This window comes from Gavia stellata, chromosome 7 (assembly GCF_030936135.1).
Source record: "Gavia stellata isolate bGavSte3 chromosome 7, bGavSte3.hap2, whole genome shotgun sequence".
Taxonomy (NCBI): Eukaryota; Metazoa; Chordata; class Aves; order Gaviiformes; family Gaviidae; genus Gavia; species Gavia stellata.
The window spans coordinates 28,171,965-28,191,676 of NC_082600.1; the positions used below are offsets into that span (position 1 = coordinate 28,171,965).

General features: G+C 34.1%; 1 protein-coding gene across 1 annotated transcript in view; it reads right to left on the reverse strand.

Annotated features, from left to right (window-relative positions):
• Positions 1 to 19,712, reverse strand: part of TTC6 (tetratricopeptide repeat domain 6) — a 71,880-nt gene that overhangs the window by 25,350 nt on the left and 26,818 nt on the right. Inside the window, exons 7-16 of the mRNA XM_059819535.1 lie at positions 14,426 to 14,585; positions 12,746 to 12,844; positions 11,607 to 11,684; positions 10,423 to 10,485; positions 7,989 to 8,416; positions 6,161 to 6,319; positions 5,833 to 6,109; positions 3,381 to 3,510; positions 1,769 to 1,944; positions 1,208 to 1,344 (exon numbers count right to left, since the gene is read on the reverse strand). Of these exons, the coding sequence (XP_059675518.1) occupies positions 1,208 to 1,344; positions 1,769 to 1,944; positions 3,381 to 3,510; positions 5,833 to 6,109; positions 6,161 to 6,319; positions 7,989 to 8,416; positions 10,423 to 10,485; positions 11,607 to 11,684; positions 12,746 to 12,844; positions 14,426 to 14,585 (1,707 nt within the window). The remainder of the gene's footprint in view (positions 1 to 1,207; positions 1,345 to 1,768; positions 1,945 to 3,380; positions 3,511 to 5,832; positions 6,110 to 6,160; positions 6,320 to 7,988; positions 8,417 to 10,422; positions 10,486 to 11,606; positions 11,685 to 12,745; positions 12,845 to 14,425; positions 14,586 to 19,712) is intronic.

The window sequence follows — 19,712 nt, forward strand, 5'->3', positions numbered from 1 at the left end:
GACTATTCACAGAGCCCACGCATCAACATGTGAGCCTCAATTAATTAGTGGATTTCAGGAACCCAGCTTTATGTTGCTTCAAGATCTTATTTCAAAGTCAGAGTTTTAAGGAGCATCTGTGAATTACTTTAGTAGCACAGGAACCTAATGTCATAAGAAAGTTTTGCATGATTCTGTGGTTCTCTGTGATGAAGGAGATGGACTGACAGGTAGAAGATACACATAGGGAAGTCCTTCCCTAGCCATTTCTATTCAGTTTGGATGGGAATCAGTTCCAGAATAAGACATCTGAACTTAGGTGTCTATTTGTAGATGTCTACAATATATGTTAGGTGTCTGACTTTCCATTATAGTTGATGAAGATCTAGTCAATATAATCCAAGGAGATGAGAGAAATTCAGTTCATCCAAAAATATACACTTACTGGCTGTTCAGCTGAACAGCTCTCCATATTTTATAGAAGAGTCTGTATTTAGTCTACCTAGAGTCTCCTAACTGTATTGATTAGAGTCCTTGGCAGTAACAGCTGCTCAGACACCTACATCCCATGGATACAGCAAGCTGACACCTAAATTCAGGTATCATAATTTGATATCGAATATCTGCTTTTATTTTTATTTTACATCTATTTTCATGAATGCAGAATAGAGTATAAAAAGAACGTAAATCTTTGCAGGAATGATATTAAAAATAAGTCATTAAGTCAAACCTCAAAATCATCATTATAATTTAAAAATAAAGATGCTTCTCATTCATAATTCCAATTATTCACAGAAAACATTAATTCAGCATAATGCTAAAGCTAGAAGTGTCAAGGCAACAAATAAAAATTAGGCATAGAACTATGTAATCCTTAAGGACATTCTTCACTTTGAGCATGTATTTAAATCCAGCTCTTTAGAGCAAAGCACATATGCATGTGCTTAAGTCCAACACTCTATATTTGCATTACTCCAGTGGGATCTGAGCACATGGTTCTGTGCTTCGCTAAATTAAGGTCTAGGGACTAATCCAAAGTCATTAAAGCAATACAAATATTCCCCAATGAATATCATGGCCTATAAGTCTTATTCTATTTCTATTAGACACCTCTTTGGAAATGCAATTACTTTATTATTGTTTAATGCATATTCAGTATTTTACACATTAATATTATTTTGATAATCCACTTAAAATTCAAATACTTTTATCAAGCTATATATTCTACCTCGCCTGAGCATTGCTGGGGTCTTCATTGATCACAGCTGTAAAATCCTGAATAGCTGTAGTCAAAACTGAACAGTCAAAGAAATGTATTCCATGTTTCATAAGTGCATCTGTTCTTTTTGGGTTATACTGAAAACACTATAATGAAAAAAATAAAGTAGTACATGATGTTATTCCTCATTCTTATTATTTCTAACGATTACAAGTCTTAACCAAGCATAAAAATAATATATTCTTTTATTCTCAGATTTTCATTTTTATTCCTTTGTCCTTTAATGTCTACTGTCATTTCCATTAACTGTAAAGTGAAATAAAAAAGTTAGGATGCAAGCTTATTAGTGGCTGATAATTTGTAGACATTCAGTAATTTATTGAATTAGATGGCAGGAGTAACAGAAATTACTTATTTATTTCCATAGCACTGATTTTTTTTAAACATAATTTATTTGAAAGGATCTCTGTTCTCAAAGCTACTTACCAGATATATTCAAATACAGTTTACTTCTTCTAAAGTTACACAAAGTTACTACATTATGGTAACAATACAAAAAAGTGAACTTACTTTGGTGTAATCATCCATGGCCAATAACAATTTATTTTCCTCAAAATACAACTCTGCTCTCCTAAAATAAATGTCATCATCTGTAGGGCTGCATTGTATTGCAGAGCTATAACTGATGATTGCCAATGTATTATCACCTTGTTTTCTGTAAATTTCAGCCATTGACAGGTATGTATCTGAAACAACCACCCAAAATATAAAAGGCACTATTTAGCAGCCCAAAACAATAAGTCATCTCCTCCTTACAGGGTAATTAACAGAAGCAATAGAAATAGAACAGTAGATTATACAAAAGGTTGGGAAGTCCTGTTTTAACCTGAGCAACAGAACTCAAAAGTTTACAGCTATAGCTGTGTGCTCAGTCGTGGAGCCGATGCAGCTGTAAACTGATAGCTCTTGCTGGATTCACAGGGACTAAAAATCTTTGCTCTCTGTAGAGCTCTGTAGAAATGGTTCATCAAGCCATTTAGTGCAGATCTGTTGATCACAAACAAATATTAAGAGATTTAGTTTAAACGGGCCCACACAATATTTATCCCACTGTATTAGGTCTGGTCAGGTTAGAGCTAACTTTCTTTATAATCGCCTGTATGGTGCTGAATTTCAGATTTGTCGCTAAAACAGTGTTGATTACACAACAGTGGTTTAACTCTTGCAGCACAATGCTTGCACAGTATCAAGGCTTTATTTTTTTTTCCCCACTCTGCCCTCTCCCCAGTGAGTAAGCTGGCGGTGGGCAAGAAGTTGGGAGGGGACACAGTTAGGACAGCTGACTGAAGTAGGCCAAAGGGATATTCCATACCTTATAACATCATGCTCAGCAACAAAATAAATAGGGGGGGATGTCTTCCAAGTCCATGTCCAATTAAAATTTCCTTTGTTGCAAACTGTGACCATTGTCTCCTGTTTTGCTGTGCATCTCTCAGAAGAGTCTGACTCTGTCTTCTGTTACAACCCATTACATAGCTGAGAACAGACTTCCCTCTTAGCCTTACCTTCTGCAGGCTAAGTAACTCATCTCCCTCATCTTTTCCATGTACAACTTAGGCTCCAGACCCCTGACCATCTTAATGGCTTTCCAGTGGACTCTCTCCAGCTTGTCTCTCTCATACCAGGTGTTCCAAAACTGGACAAATTATTGGAGGTGCAGCATCACAACCTGGCAGAGGGGAATCATTTTCTATGACCTGCAAGGCCTGGTGTGTCAACCAGGTGGTATCTTTCCCTTTCAAGCTCCTCCTTCCCAGTTTAAAGGGTATGGCAGAACAGGGTTGACTGAAGCACAATAGCACACTGTCTCTGTTACAGGATTGTTATCAGCTTTCCCCATTAAATTAATGGATACAATTTCCATCAGTCCTCCCTCTTTTTTTTTTTTTCATTTTTCAAAAACACACTAAAATTAAGTACTTATTTTTGCCTTAGAAACCCAGCTTCTGTCCCAAGCCTTTGAAGATTCATGTCTTCTTTATAATCTTTTTATAATATGGATAAAACAATTAATATAAGGTTAAATACATACAAAAACATTTGCAGAACTAGGGCCAAAGGCAAGTAGAGAAAAAACACTATGAAACATTAACTGTTAAGTTACACTTCAATAGATACTTACCTGCTTTATTTTTGCTCCATTTAGTTATAAAATGCAGGTCATCCAAAGCAGCAGAAATTCTGTCTTGAAAGAGGTAAATCAAATGTCTATGCCAGTAAGCATTAAGCAGTAGTGGTTCTAAACTTATAGCCTGTAAGCAAAATAAGTAAATAACTTATTTATATTGCAGAAGGAACTTCTCAAATGTGCTAAGAATAGGACATAGGAAATGATAAAATTTTTGCACTGAAATGATTATTATTTTTTTAAGAAAATTCCTGGACTGACACACTTCTATTTAACCTAAAAATCTGAAAAAATTTACTAATGTCACTTTTTTATTTAAAAGCATCATGTACTTACACATATGCAGAATCAGAGTCCAAGCTACCAGAATATTCAGCACAAAATGTTAATTTAATGGGATATCACTATGTTTGATAATTTCTTTAAAATAGTTATCTGAACTATTTCCAGAAGTCAGAATTCTTCGATTTGAAAGTATGAAACAATTAACCTATCCCTATGAAAAAGGAATCAGCTTTTCAAACCATGTTGTTATGATTCCTAAAGAAAGTAGTTAACATTTCCTAACAAAAATCACTTGACAGATATTATCAATCAAATAAGATATTTCACGTATGTTCATTATGCATATAACACACACTTAACAGCCACAAGGAAATAAATATAGAGACTGATACAAATCTGAGACTGTTTTGCTACAACAGTAATTCTCAAATTTTGGTCTATAAACTATTTCTAGGATCCATAAACTACATAGGAATTGTGTTCATATATCTTAAAGAGAAAAGTCAATAACATTATCACTAAAATATGCAATAGCAATGGCAAGCAATTTTGACAGCTGATATCTGCCCATTGGTCAATGAACCACTTTGCCAGGGTGTGGATTTTTTAGCCTTTCAGATCCTTGACAGCCTGTTTCTAAAGTTTGGGGTGAATAAAAGAGACATAACATAATCATTGAGTTTCTATGAATATAGTCAATTTTCTGGTCAGATAATTTATGAATTTTGGAAGTTAATATGCACAAATGGCAGGTGCATAAAATAGGTACCTATGTCCCATTAAAAAAAAATATAGATAGATTTATCCCCAAGAGAAGCATTAACAGAAATGGTGTTATAAATGGAAATTTCACCCTAAGAAATATGCATTTTGGGAAAGACAAACTCTAGAAATAAAGTAAAATCTGAAGGGTGGATCTCACTGCAGGACACGTGGTGAACCTCCTTAAAATTTATTGTGGCTTGAGACTGTTAGCTGAAAGGAATGCAGAAACCAACATGAAGCCAATCTGTTTTGTACGTCATTGTTTCATTCCTCTGCACATTTCCAAATACTCCAACTGACTGAGCTTGCATTTTAGCAAAAGAAATGCTATTTACATTATTTAAAGGTGCTTGTTAAGATTGTTTTCAGGGACACTGGCAGATTGATGGTGTTCTACTCCTACGGAGCAATATCAACACAAAAGATCTGGTTCAATCTTGCATTATCAAGCACTCCAGTACAAGGATCATGAACCCCAAAGCAGCTGCTAAGGATTGCGTCTCTGAACACCAAATGCTGTATTAAGAGCCAGGACGTTGTTTAAGGAAAGAAGGACATCTTTTCTGCACAACATTATATAGGATTAAGTACTTTGGGGTACCAACCTGTTATGACTAGCTGTGTGTAATATGGATGTTAAATAATATGAAAATACCATACCGAAAGTACACCACCTGACTTCTCTACCCAGGTTTCACAAATGTACTGAACTATACCATTGCTTAAAGAATGTCTTTGAAAACTTTTACAGCTTCCATGTTTAATTTATAGGCTTTAAAAATACTCTTTTCATTTCTGTTCTTTCAGCAATGTTTTTATTCTGTTTTGGTAGTTTCTTTCTAGTTATGTAGGGTCTTGGGCAGAAGTAATGGCAGGTTTGCAGCACTATAAAGGGAACTTAAAAGTGTTGAAAAAATAAACATATATAGACAAACACTAGTATTATTGTATAAAATCTTAGTGTCAAATGATAGTTTAATTATAAACAGGAAATACATGACTTTACAATTTGTTTGCTTATTATGCTTTTGCAGAAATTAAAAATATATTTGTCAGCTTTGCCAGCAGCAAAACTTAAAGCAAAAGACTTTGTGTCCTTTTTGTCTGTCTTATCTCCAACTCCATATAGGAGTGTTGTATCCTGAGCATGGGTCTCCAAAGAAGCATTGTGGTGCTTGAAGAACACTAGGGTAAATAAACACAGTTTATTAAGACCCTGCATCTTCATTCTTGTGGGACTAAACTTGGATCATGCTGTCATACAAAAATAAAAGGTGGCAGTGTTCAGCTACTTATCAGCTTTCCTGGTTCTTGTTCTTCACCTGTTGAAGAACTCAGACACTCAGTTAAAAAAAAAAAGGTGCTCGATACAAGTAAAATTTGGCATTAAACTTACTTTTTCCAAGTCATCCATAGCTGACTTTAACTTGCCTAACTTTCTTTGTATTGCTCCACGCCTGCAGTAGTGAAAAGCTGAAGGATGCTCTTCCTTTTCTATTAGCTCAGTCAGTCTTCTTACTTCTTTTTCTAAATCTTCAGTAGTAACTGTTGCACCTTCAAGAAGAACAGGCTGTATTGAGTCAACTAGTTCTATTTGTAGATTTGCTTCTTGAGAGGCCACCATCTCAGTTCCTTTTAGTAGCTCAGTATCCTTCTCCTCTGAAGCAGTCCCACTAGGAGGGAAAGTTTCATCAAACCAGCAGTTCCATATTCAACTGACCCACATGCAAGCACAAGTTTGTTTTGGAATTCCACCCCTTACTTCTGCAAACTTTTCAAAATCTAACAAACAAGGAATGCTGGGGCTCTGATATTGATTGATTGCTGAAGACACCTTGATACTGAATTTATCATGAATAGGAAGCCTTCCCAGAGACATAGACCTAAGGAAAAATATATTAAAATTAACTAAGGATTCCCAGATATATTAACAATATCAAATTGCAATCTGCCAGTCAACAGCTATTCAAAAACCTATTGTTAGCTCTCTTGTTAATGATAATTTTGTAACTTATCAGCCATTTCTCCAAAACCATTATTGAAGCCGCAGGTAAGCAGAATTGTTCTGAACTATTCATGTGTCCAGAATGTTCAGCACTTATTTGCAGTTGCATGCTTATTTCCTCCAAAAGCTTCTAACTTAGGTTTAGCATTGCCCTTGTAAAACTAAGGCAATATTTCAGAGTGGACAATTATCAGCCTGGCTAAACAATAATAAATCCTAGATGGTTGACTATATCAATGCTAGATCCCAATGATATTAGGAAGAGGCCATGAGAATATAAGCAGAAGCAGCACCACTCAGAGGTGGAAAAAAGCACTGAAATTTACAAGGACATTTCCAAAATTATAATCTGGGAAAATTCATAGCTTCCAAAATGAGAACCTTCACAAATGTTCAACATCAGCATCTGCTTTGAGATGTCAAAATGAAAGAAACAGAAGTCTTTAACAGAAACACTCTTTAGCACAAACAATACTAGCCTTGCTAACACAGAAGTGAATACCAGAAGGGAATATAGATAAAATATTTTATACATATATGTATTTATAATACTATGTATCTAATATTTATAGTATTTTTATACATAAGAATCCTACTAGAAAAAAGGGAAATTAAATAAAAAATGTAGTAGACCCACGCATGCATGACAAGCAAAATAGTATAAAGATGAAACCCCCTTGGTTTAGTAAAACTGGTATGAAAGCCTTAGACAGCAAAGAACATACAGTACCCCTGTCTAAAACACGACCTAGGAAAAAGGCCACCTTCTTCCTTAGCCACAGCTCACTATACCAGTATATCACATCAGTTAAGTATCTTTAATTTTCTTAAGAATAAACCTACTGAAAGGTGCCTAAAAGCAGAAAAAAGGAGAAGCTGAATGGAAAACTGGCCTGAAGGACCAGACCTGAGCATCAGTGTAAGTACAATGTGGACGCATATGACTGTACACAAAAATAGACAACACTTGGGTTTTTTCTGTAGGTCACGCTTCAAGCATAAGTATTTAAGAAATATCAAAAAACTAGCAAGAATATTTCTTCTTTTTTTAATACTTGAATATTTTCTAAGGTACCCCATATCTGAAGTACATAAATAATAAACGTTCAGTAGAAAAATATTTAGTGTGATGAAAACGAAAGGTAAAAAGCAAACTACTTGTTTGATGTAATATACAAAGTTCACGGTACAAAGAAGGCTAGTCCAGCCTAGCATTTTGGTTTCCTAAGAACTTAGAATTTCCTCCTTGTCTCTCAGAAGAAAGAATTTTGACCATTTTAATCATGCATTTATACTTAGATAAAACTTTTTCTGTTGTTGCGTTTCCATTTAAAGTGCAGTATATACTAAACGTCCTAAAGATACCTGAGCCGTATGCAATTTTTCTTTGCATTAAAAAATACATTATTCCTAAATAACTAAACTATAATTACTTAATTTCAGAGCAGTATTTAATATTAAAAAAGATAAAAATCTGTAATTAGATAATACGACTACAAATTAAAATACATTCTTTAAAAAGGCAATACACATTAATTAAAGAAAACCTTTTAAGAATCTTTGGGGGTTGACTTAATTTCTTAGTCACAACTTCTAATTTTCCAGTGTTTATTATTTTCTTTGATTTCTTTGTTTTCTTTCTTCTTGGGAAAACAGTGTATTTAATCCCAGTCTTTTGAGGTCGTTCCGCAAGAACAATGTCATTCTCACTATCCTCTTGTCCAGTCAAAGTAGGCATTTTTTCTGCTGGTATATCTGTCTGCATTGACTGAAGATCATCACATATTTGATTCAATGGATGCTTGGTAGGGGAGCTTTTCCCGATTTCTGTCCCAACGTCTGGCTCAGCTATCTGTTGCTTCATAACCTTCAACTCTTCCATGCTGGTTTTGAAATTATCTGACATATTTAATGTAGTTTCATCTTGGAAAGCAGTCATCTCCAGAGCTGAGACTGACCCTTTAATCCAACTTGTCTGTTAAAAAAAAAAGAAACTTAATTTTTAGATGTGCATTTGAAATAAGATTTAGAGATCACATTTCCTTAGTTTTAATGGACTGGATTTTATTTTATATAAAATTGTAAAGAAAAAAAATAAAAGAGTGACATGGGGACTACACTTGAAAAAAAATTATAGTATTTAATGGGAAAAAAGTTCTGTGTACCCCAGGATATGTGTCAAAGCAAAAAGATTTGAAACATTAATTCAAAGTTATTTGAAGCTTATAAAGGGCTAAAATCAATCTTCTCTTAAGAGTATAACAAGAAATTTGAATTAAATACCCCCAGTCCTTGTAGGAAAGTTAAAATTTTAAAATCAAAAATGTATGCCACTGGTGGTGACATTTACAAAAAGATGAACTGAGATATATTCATAAACTCAGAAGAAAAGACAGGAGGATTCTGTATAATATTTGGAAGTAAAATGGTATCATATGGAAACAAGGTTAATATCTGAATGGAATTATGCACCCTCATGCTTTGTGCCCCCATCCCTGAATTGCCTGACCAAATCAAAACCAAAAGAATAACTGTTATCCTCTGGTGTTTAATTGTTATTAATTATTAAGCAAGTACTATGTGCAATAATAAATGTATTGCTTCTCAGTCTTTTTGTTAATTCCAGTTCACTAACTTGCACTATAATACTAGGCATAACACATCTTTGTCAAAGACATTAAAATGCAATTTTATGTCCACTGCCTGAAATTTACAGAGAGAAACAATTGTTAGTAATATATAAAATAAAGGAAAAAATAAAATAAGCATTGAATAATTTTGAATAATTTTTAATTAGACTCAAAGAAGCACTTTTTCAATGCTTGGTTACAGACATCTGCTAAGAATTATTTAATTTATATATTTATTAGAAGGACACTGCATCAGCCTTTAGTTTATTTTAATAATAATTTAAAGTACTCCATTTAAGTAACTAAATACTTTTCATTCTTTATCTGTGGTAATGCATTATGCCCTGTGAATTTTTGAAAAGATTAAAAAAACCTTTAACGTCACAAGTGTGCTGCTTTTTTTTTTAGGAAAATTATATTTTTTTAAAAAATCTAAGCTTCATACTGATTTATTAAAAAGCTGAAACTCAATGTAAAGCTATTATTTATCATTACATGTATCTATCATTAGCTGTCATTTATCACCAAATTAAATAGTTTGATTGCAAATTGCATAAATATTGAATTGTTACTTGATAAATTCTTATAATGAACTATGCAGAGTTTTGCTAAAGGATTGCTAGCTGAATTCAACAAGACTACTTCTATTTGAGCATGTAACTAGTACTTTAAAAATCAAGCATCAATGTTTAGTTTGAATTGCAAATCTGGCGTTTAAATTATTTTATTTATCATTGCATACAAACTGCTGCCATGCTTCATGTCTGTCTTCAAAATAACATGGCCACAACATTTTAAGTAGGTCTTTATGGACTATATAGAACTTTTAAATAAATACATACTCCTCAAATTCCTACTCAAAATCAAATTTGTTAATAAAATATTACTTCTATAATGCTATCAAGGTCATCTTTGCACAAGTGTAAAATTTGCAAGGTTTATTGCTGCTTTATGTATTTTGTGAAACAGCTAACATAACTGCAATAGCCATAAAAGTACATAGCACTTTACAGATTGGAAACTTGACAACAGTGATGCCCTGATATGTCTGAATTCCAAGGACCTGATACAGCAAATCTTTACTCAGATATGTTGTTCCACTCATTTCAGGTTAGCTAGAGTACAATCTACTCACACTTATCTCTATCCAAATGCCTGTAACGTTAAGAGGGTTTCTCATTGCAAAGCTATGTTCTTCTATTTAATGTAACTAATCCACTTGAAAAAAGACCTTTGAGACTCTCACTTTTGCATCTAATAGGAAAATACTAAGTTAAAATCAGTTCAGTGGAAAAATTTCTTCCACGAAATCACAGTTCAGGAACAAATACAAGTAAATATAAAATAATACCTCTGAGCTCTCACTGTCAGAAAAATCAGGCAAGGACTGGCATCTTCTCAGTAAACTTTTTGTCTATAGATAAAACAAAAAGCAAAATAAGTCTGAATTAGTCTGAGACTAATATGAATAGAGCTTTCAGATACATTCTGCTTTTAAAAGCAGAGACTGCCAAAAATAGAGCTAATGTCCAAAGAAATCTGTATTTTCACCAAAAAAAAAACCAACCCCACCTTTGTCAGAGTGAAGTAAGGACTGCATTTGTCTGGATTTCTGGATGTCTTAAGCCAATTGACTGCCAGATGTTCAAAAATCCAAGACACATTCAATGTACTCATATAGATTAATGCTAAAGAGCAAGCACAGTCAGTGGACACACTCTATATATGTGCAGTAGATACTCCAATCTCAGAACACACTGTGAATATGTTATACTGTTGATCACCTAGTGAATTTACTGCGTGTATGGAGATGTCTTTCCAATGAACATGTTTTAAGCCGGACACTTCTTAAAAATGTCATATTCACTCCACATTAAATGACATTAGTCACACACACATCCTATCTTGGGAATCCCAGACAAAAAAATGGCCACATAACATCACCACAACCATAATTTCCAATGAGAATATTACATCTTCCTAAGAATCTGTATGTGCTTCATCTGTTTTTAATTGTTGTTAATAGACTTACTTGTATCATAGTAACAGTTTTCTTTTTCAGTAAAAGAGATGTTCCCAATAGGTCCACAAGTAAACACGCAATAAAATATAATATTTTAGTAACTGCAGACTTTATGACTTCCAATTATTATATCTAATGGCCCAGTCAACCTGTAGGCAAAGGACTACCAGCACTTTTCATCTCTGCTGGACAATTCCAAATCAGTTTATGGTTACATATACAGCCATAACCTCTTTGTTCCTGAAGTCAAACATGATACAAAATTCCAAATACTTTTTAGCCAAACACAAAATAACTATTTTAAGTTGCTGCTGCCAGAGGATGTAAGACACATGAAAAGCTGATCGCAGAATTCTTCCTTTTTGACATAGTAAATAAGATTCTCCTCATTATTTTTAGCCAGCTCCTGCAAGAAATATTCAAACCAGCAAGTGCTCCTTTATCATAATTGAATTTACCTTTTTGTTCCACTTTCATGTCATCTACAAGTCACATACTCTTGAATGACATACTCTCAGACAGCCATAGTCACTATCAAAAAAGCTTCTTTCAAGGACAAAAGCAAGTGCATCTTGCCCAGCATGTTTCACCTTCAAATAGGAAACACATTATCCACCAGATCTTAACTGCTCTAATAGTCCAAACTTGCAGAAGGAACCCTAAATTTTAATATAAAACAGTGCCTCCAAACACTAAATTATACCTGGGAGCTCAGCTGCAGCAATAATATGCTAGCCTCAGTTTACCCATTTCTGGCTGCAAATACATCCACTCATGCATTAGTTTTCCTCAGTTCCAGCTGAGGTCTCAGCAACATTGCTGGCCAATTCCAAGGTTTCAGCTGTGTTTTAGCTACCGAACAACTCAGTTATACCTCAAATTCTCTGGCAAAGAAATATTTTCAGCTTACTTCCCATAGGATTTGGGTAAGCTTTTACACATTTCCACCTCTCAGATCTATTCACTTGAAATAGCTAACCCTATCTAAACACATGTAACTGAACACCATCATTAGGCACTTCAGGTTCTCTGTGGAGCTCACAGCTCTCATTTCCCACAGTGCCTCCATGAACTAGATCAACAGTGTTTGAGATAGTCAGGATTCTGTAACTGGAAAGACCCACACCGCAACTTAGAGCCATACTTCAATTTTTCACTTGCAAATCACCTGTGTAGAATTGTTTGCCTATCCTTTAATATTATGTTCAGATAAATTCTAGATAAAAAAAATTCACACATTTGGAAACATCTCTTTTCCCCTATTCTGCTTCTTGACTCGCAGTTTTTTAGATTTCTGGGCATAGTGAAACATCCAGTAAGCCACTCCATTGAGATATGTCATATTACTCAAAACCTCTTATTTATATCACAGGCCCTCCCCTAAATCATCATATAGTGCTATAATAATGCAAAATACGAAGCATCTTTAGGATATGCAATGACTCTTTCCAAGCACAGTCTCAAGTTTCAAAAAGTAAGATTTAGCATTTTCTAACTATTAAAAAATAAACAAATATCTAACATAAAATTGTTTCTAGAAGTCAACTATATAGAAATATTTTGTCTTATGACTGGATCTTCAAACTAAGAATTGTTTTGCTAATCTTAATTTTTAGTGTTACATTAAAAAAAACTGTATCGTAATACACACCAGTCCATAATCATAGAAATCATGATCATCTTGCTCAGCTTCTAACTCTTCATGATCAGTGAAAAAGTCTTCAAATACAACATCCTCAATAACATTGCTCTGAAATATTAATACATTTGCATACTTCAATTTGTACAATACTATTATTTTAATCAACTATAGAAAACATACATAAATAAATAAAGCCTATAATGCATTTGACCTAAAGATTTATGATGATCAAGACCAACATCACAGAAGCCATTTATCTTAGGCTTCTGATGGAGCACATTCTTTAATGTGATCAAGAATTACATGGTGCAAAAGGGGCAGAGACCTGACGAAACGGATTATTGCTACCTGATTCTCTAAAGTTTTCATCTTTAGCTTTGGTAATTCATGTCACATTGCAGTAGTCCATATAGTAACAAGAGCACAGGTCTCAATTTGGTCATAGTAAGGCTAGGAGATGGGGAACTATGTCAGGTTTATTCCTGCTATCAATTAATCCATGTATAGATATGCTTTATCTCTTGGACAGGAGTGTGAACTGGTTATGGAATGCTGTTTCTCGGTAACCTTTGCCATATGAAGGTGCAGAGTGCTACAAATATGGGCATAAAATAAGGCATGCCGTTTTACATGAACAGCTCATCTCTCGCAATAATGTAATCACAGTGGAGATTTTACATTCAAAACATTTCAAAACTCAAAAACATTGGCATTTTCTAAAATGGACTTTGTTAAATACATGAAATATTGTATTACATTTTAATTGAAATCACTGCCAGCATAGCATAGCAGAAGAAAAACTATGCAAGAGTAGCTTTCAACATAAATGTAAAGACATTAAGCAAGATAATATAATAGCAAGTGGTAATTAAAATAATTACTACCAGGAACTTTATTATTGTAGAAAATGAAACAATACTATTCAATACCTACTATTACAAATTGTACAATGAATTATATTCTGTGCTTAGAATATACAGAAGTGTTAATAAGATAGCAGCATAAAATACAACTATTACAGTTAACAAACATAATGTTAGAAAAGGACATGTATTTCTGCAAAAGATGGGAACACTAAAAATACATTTAAAACATTTACCTCATATGTAGGAAATAAAATTTCCTTTAATGAAGAAATTGGAGCAGAGAATTTTGGTGGAGCTGGAGCCCAAAACATTTTTAAAGCTTCTGGATAAATTGAAACCTTCAAAACCAATACAATTCAGTTATCAACTAACATAAACCCAGTTTATAAATGTCTGTACTGAATCTGAACTATTGTTTTCTGCTAAACATGATTTTGTCAAAAACAACCCCACTGAATACAACAAAATCCTGAGAGCTACAGGGCTCCACAGCCTGAATGAACTACCTGGTTTGCTCTTTTAGTGGTTTTGTTTGTTATTAATTAGCACATTAGTGTATTTTATTAGTTCAGACAAGGAATTAAGAACTGAGAGAGAGACACGAGGTTTTAGAACAACATTCCCCATTGGTGAAAATCTCCATATACATTTTTATATTGCATACTGTCAAATGTTGAAAAATCAGAAGAACTTTATTTCCAAGGTGTTCTGTTCTTTTGTTGCATGACAATAAAAAAACCAACATCTTTTTCCCCCTGGATTTTGTGTCTTCATTTGTAGGGCTGTGCATGTACAGCACACATTTATTAAAATTATTTCTTACTTTTTCTCCTAACAGTTGCAGTTGTGGCTTTTTAAGACAATATTCAGCTACTTTTTGGCGTTCAGTTAGATTTTTTGATGTATGAGGGGGAAGAAAGTGAATCCCATCCATCCGATTATTCTGGAATTGCTCTGAAATAGGAACTCCTTCATAATAAATTCTGCAGCAACATAAAAGATGAATAAATTACTCTGACTATGTCAATTATTAACAACCAAGCTATTTCTGTGCTGTTAGAGACAAAGAAAATTAGGTAAAATTTAAATCAAATTAGAAATAATTGATGAATAAAATGTCTTTTCTAAACTAAAGATTGAAATTACTTAATATACAATGGAAATCTAGTGCCAAACTTGTAATTTTTGTAGTCACACACCAAATAATTTTAAGATGACTTTCATGATCTGGTCCACAGTGTATATTACAGAAGTCACAAGAAAAACATAACACTAAGCTCTAAATTAATATGAAAGGCATTACATGCATAACTTCATGCATGGCAAATACACCACTTGAGTGCTGTACTTACAGTCAGATATACTTAAATGCCAAAGAGAACTGATTTCAGCAGGAATGTCTGGCTGATTTTGAACAGCACCTTATGTGATTACTTGGGGATTGGATTCTGATTTTTTGTTTGCCCCTTTTTTTAAATAAATCTACCTATGGCAAACACCTCACAAAAGGAATATTTCACTTCAGAAATTTGTAGTCTGAAATAATTATACATTCCAATTTCCTATCTATTTACACTTTCAATTTCCAAAAATAGTGAACACTTTTACCTAACACAGTAACTCATAAGTATGTTTATATATGCATATGTGTGTGTGTATATATATATGTATAAAACCCTGTAATAACTGTTCTACCTATATTTCCTTTGTTCCTGGCACCTCTAAAGGGAAATTCAGATTTGAATGATCTATTACTACTACCAAGCTGGTAAAGCTACTTTAGAGATTAGTAGCAACAACTATTAGCATTTATCACTTAAACAGATATTTTACAGGATTTATACATAAAATTATAAAGAATATTTTTATTTAACAGAGAGTAGAAGTTACATTTATATTTTTTGCTATTTTCTTGTAGCTTGTTTTATAGTACAATAATTACTGAAGTTCTCACTTATATAGTTCTTACTGTACTAGCAATTACAAGCACAGAATGCAATAAATGGTGAAATATGTAATACATATACAAAAGAACAAGAAAAAACACTCAATTTCATATATTCAGGTATCCATAAATGTATGTAAATTAAAATACACATTACATGGAACACTTGACTTTTCTCAACACGTTGGCATATGCCAACAGTGACATCTACTGGTGTTAGTCAGGTTTGGGGTAGGTTTTCTGCTAACACTAAATTAATAATGACGTTTCTTTGTGCATTCATGGAACTAAATTGTGCAACTTCTGTTACTTGCAATTTCACTGTCAGACGTATACCTGCTATAGTGGACTTGATTCTCATTTATGCTAATTGCAATGTATTTCCATTTTAAGACCTATTTAAATTATCAGAATACTGTGTAAATGAGGGGTCTCAACATAACTGAGAACTAGCCATTTGATTTAGCAAACAAAATGCCTTCTGAAGTACATTTGGATGTTTAAAAAGGAATCCTTAAAATGTATCATTAGCCCAGAAGTTGTAGTTCTTACACAGAAAGAAAGATTATAGATCTGGGAGTAGTTCTTGAACTCTTTTCTGGAATGTTCCTTTCTTCAAGTGGAAGCTTTGACAAAAGACCTATTTCTTAAAGAGAAGAAAAACAAGAACTGAAAACCTAACTTTTGACAAGTGTTTGCCCTTCCTAGTTTTTCTTTACATCTAAATATTTGATGGTTCTGACTCTTCAAGGTGGATGTCTGCATAAAAGCAACGTCAAGTGAAGTTATACAAGATACAAAAAGGTATAAAACAATCAAAATTTTCCTCAGCATTTGGCAGCTAAAAGTATTTTAAATGAACAATATAAAAAGAGCTGTCCCTCTTTTAGGGCACTTTTGTCATAAATAGTTTTCAATTCAAGGAATTTATACTAAGAAAGCAACTGTGAGTTAATGTGAAACAGCATTCAGACTTTTCATTTCTGAAGAGACAAGCAACATGGAGGAAAGCTCCAAGTAATAATAATACTGATCTAGTAATACTCTGTTTCCATCTGCTGGTAAAGAACTGTAAAATCAGAATGTCTTAGGAAGATGAAGGCATTCCTGCATGAAGGAATCTTAACAAACATAACGTGAAGCTACAAATCCTGTTAAAATTTTTGTAGAATATCTGCCAGGAACAGGTTTGACTATCCATATATAACCTTCATAAAAATATATTTAGCTGAATACTCGTCTTCATAGCTAAAAAAGTAGCTTTTTAAACTCTCAGATAACTAATGTCTGCAGAGTATGCCAAGATTAAACAGGAGAGCAAAAGCAAGGCACCTTTGCTATCTGATGAAATAAACTTAATACAGTTAATCCCAGGAGAGTGTTGTAGCTGACCTTGGGAAGTTTATAGCTGGATAAGTTGATACACCCTGCTTTGCAAGACATTTTTGGGGGACGTGAATAAAAAGTTACATATATTTTTAAGCCTGTGGGTATTTTTCATAGTGAAGATGATACTTTAAAGCAAGAAAATTATTGCTTGCCTATCTGATCTACCATAAAATCCTACCACTGTAGGCTTCTTTGGTCTTTGTTACAGTCAAACAAGATTATTTCACAGAAGAACTCAGAACTAGTACAGAAAAAATATAGATCTATTGCTATTTAAATAGTTGACAAAGTAATTTGAATGTTACTATCCACTACACAGAAATCATGCTTACCCCCACATAGATCATTTGCATTTGTGAAATTAGCTAAATGCAGGGAATTGGTCAGTAATAAAATGTGATCGGCTTAAACAGATCTAAATTAGTGTCAGGTAAATGATACCTGTGACCTTCAAGACTCACATGAGGCAACCAGTTTTAAAAATTAAAACCAGAAGATTATGGTAGATGGTACCACTAGATGGCAGTGCTCCAAAGAATTTAGTTTTCTAGATCTCAAGGATTAAACGAATTCAGCAAGGAATTTTGGTATGGGCTTCTTTTTAAACTTTAGTTCTCTTCATCTCCGGAGAATGTAGCTCTCAATGTAAAAATTTTTTCCCAAAAATTTCTACTGACTCATAAAGCTCAGACACACCCTCAATTTTCTCAACCTGTTGGCTACTTCTTGAAAACCAAACCATTCTCTTCTTCAAATCCCGTCCTCCCATAGCTTCTACAATTCATCTCTCCTAGTTCCACTCCCATCTAACTCCTTCAGCTTCCTGGGTATTTCAAGGGATTCTGTCCTCTACTCTCTTCTCTTCTTCCTGTACTCTATTTCTAGTAACCACAGAATCACTAAGGTTGGAAAAGACCTGTAAAATCGTCAAGTCCAACCATCAACCCAACACCACCATGCCCACTAAACCATGTCCCACAATGTTCTAGTGAAAGACCATGTACACGTTCCCTCTCCATGGTAATGAATCAGAGAGTGATTCATCACTCTGTTCTGCACCAACAAAAAAGATCAGATGATCTTCCCCTTAGGGATGTCAAGCTGCCAGTGCCAGCTCAGCAAGGCCGAAAGATAAGGATCTTATGAGCCTCTCCCTTTTCAACCTTCATGGCCTCCCCACTACTTACTTTCTTCATCACTATGGCTAGCATCCCATCATTCACACAGGCTCAGAACACAGGCATCATTCACAACATTCTAAAATTGAAGTCTTTTTCTAATCTCTCTACAAAGCTGAAGTCTGGTATCTAATTTCATCTCGCTTGCTGCTGCATGCACTTCTTTAGCCTAGACAAGCATCACCTTGTTCTGTTCATATTCATGCAAAGCACTAATGCAAAGATCACAGTTGCTTCCTTTGAATGTTATCCCATTCTTTGAAGTAATAGAAAAAGAGAAGCCCATTCAAATATAAGATGCTCCTCTGCTTTCAAAGCCTTCACAGCCGTTCCTTTTTTGTCATTTCTAGATCAGTAAAGCAATAACAACTTCTATTTTTGTGACTTCTGACTCCATCACTGACTTCCTTTTTTTCCTTTTTGAACATCTTTTTGCCCACCCTCATGCTGCCTCTCACATCTGAGAAAAGCTCACTACAGCCATCAATTTATTCTCTCAGAATTTCCTTAAATCCTTTTCCACCATCACCTGCAAAACAGTTAATGGCTGGGCTACTGGTATGCTGAAACCCCTGCTTACAATGCTGATCAGTGTCCTTGTTCTCATTGAGTCCTTATATTCTCTGTATCTGTCCAACAGACAGAAAATGCTGCTGAATCAAAAGCAAACACTCCAATTATGGCCATGAATTATATTCACATGCTACCCAAATTCCTGACAGAAGCAGAAGCTCACAAAAACCAAAGGGAAACATCAGGGCCTAATCCTGTACCCTGAAATAATGCCATCCTTGATGGTTAGGGTAATCTTGACTACATCAAAATAATTCAATAACTAAAAACTTTCATAAAGCAATTTATGAATTCATATTTTAAGATCAGAGAGAAGCATCATGATTACCCAACCTAACCTTCTAAATAATACAGGTGATAAAATTTCATCAGTATTCCTGCATCAAGCTCGTAATTTGCTGGGTGAAACTCAGGATATATCTCAGAAAGAAATCCAGTTTTGATTTAAAGGCTGTAAATAATGGATAATTTCAGAAGCTGCTACTTTCATTGCTATACATTGAAATCTTATAGCTACTCTCAATTTGTCTAGACTGAAACCTCAACTACTGGGTCCGTTATGTTTTTGTTTAGCAAATCCTCTTGCATCAGAAACTATACCATGGAGGTAACATATTCAAACCAACTCTATATCTCTTGTGTAAAACCAACATAATGATCTTTTAAAATGTCTTAATATAGAACTGGTATTCAAGAAAAAGAGAGATTGCATACAGGAATCGACACTTCTGCTTGCTCCCCTAGAATGGTATTTGGAACACTCTGTTGAGTATATTAAGTTTACAACATTCCTAGAAACCTTCATATGGAAGAAGAATCACAGATTTAGCCAACAGGAAATCTGGTGCCCCTCTCTGGAGCTTAGGTTTTTCAGGGGCTGCAGGCAGAAATTTCCCTCCATTTCAAATCCAGAACACAGAGGCCTCTTCTAAGGGTGGATGCATCTATTCTTACAAGGAAGGGCAAGGTGATTTTTTTTTTTCTTTTATAAGAGAGGAAAAAAAGCAGAGTGGTAATTTCCACCT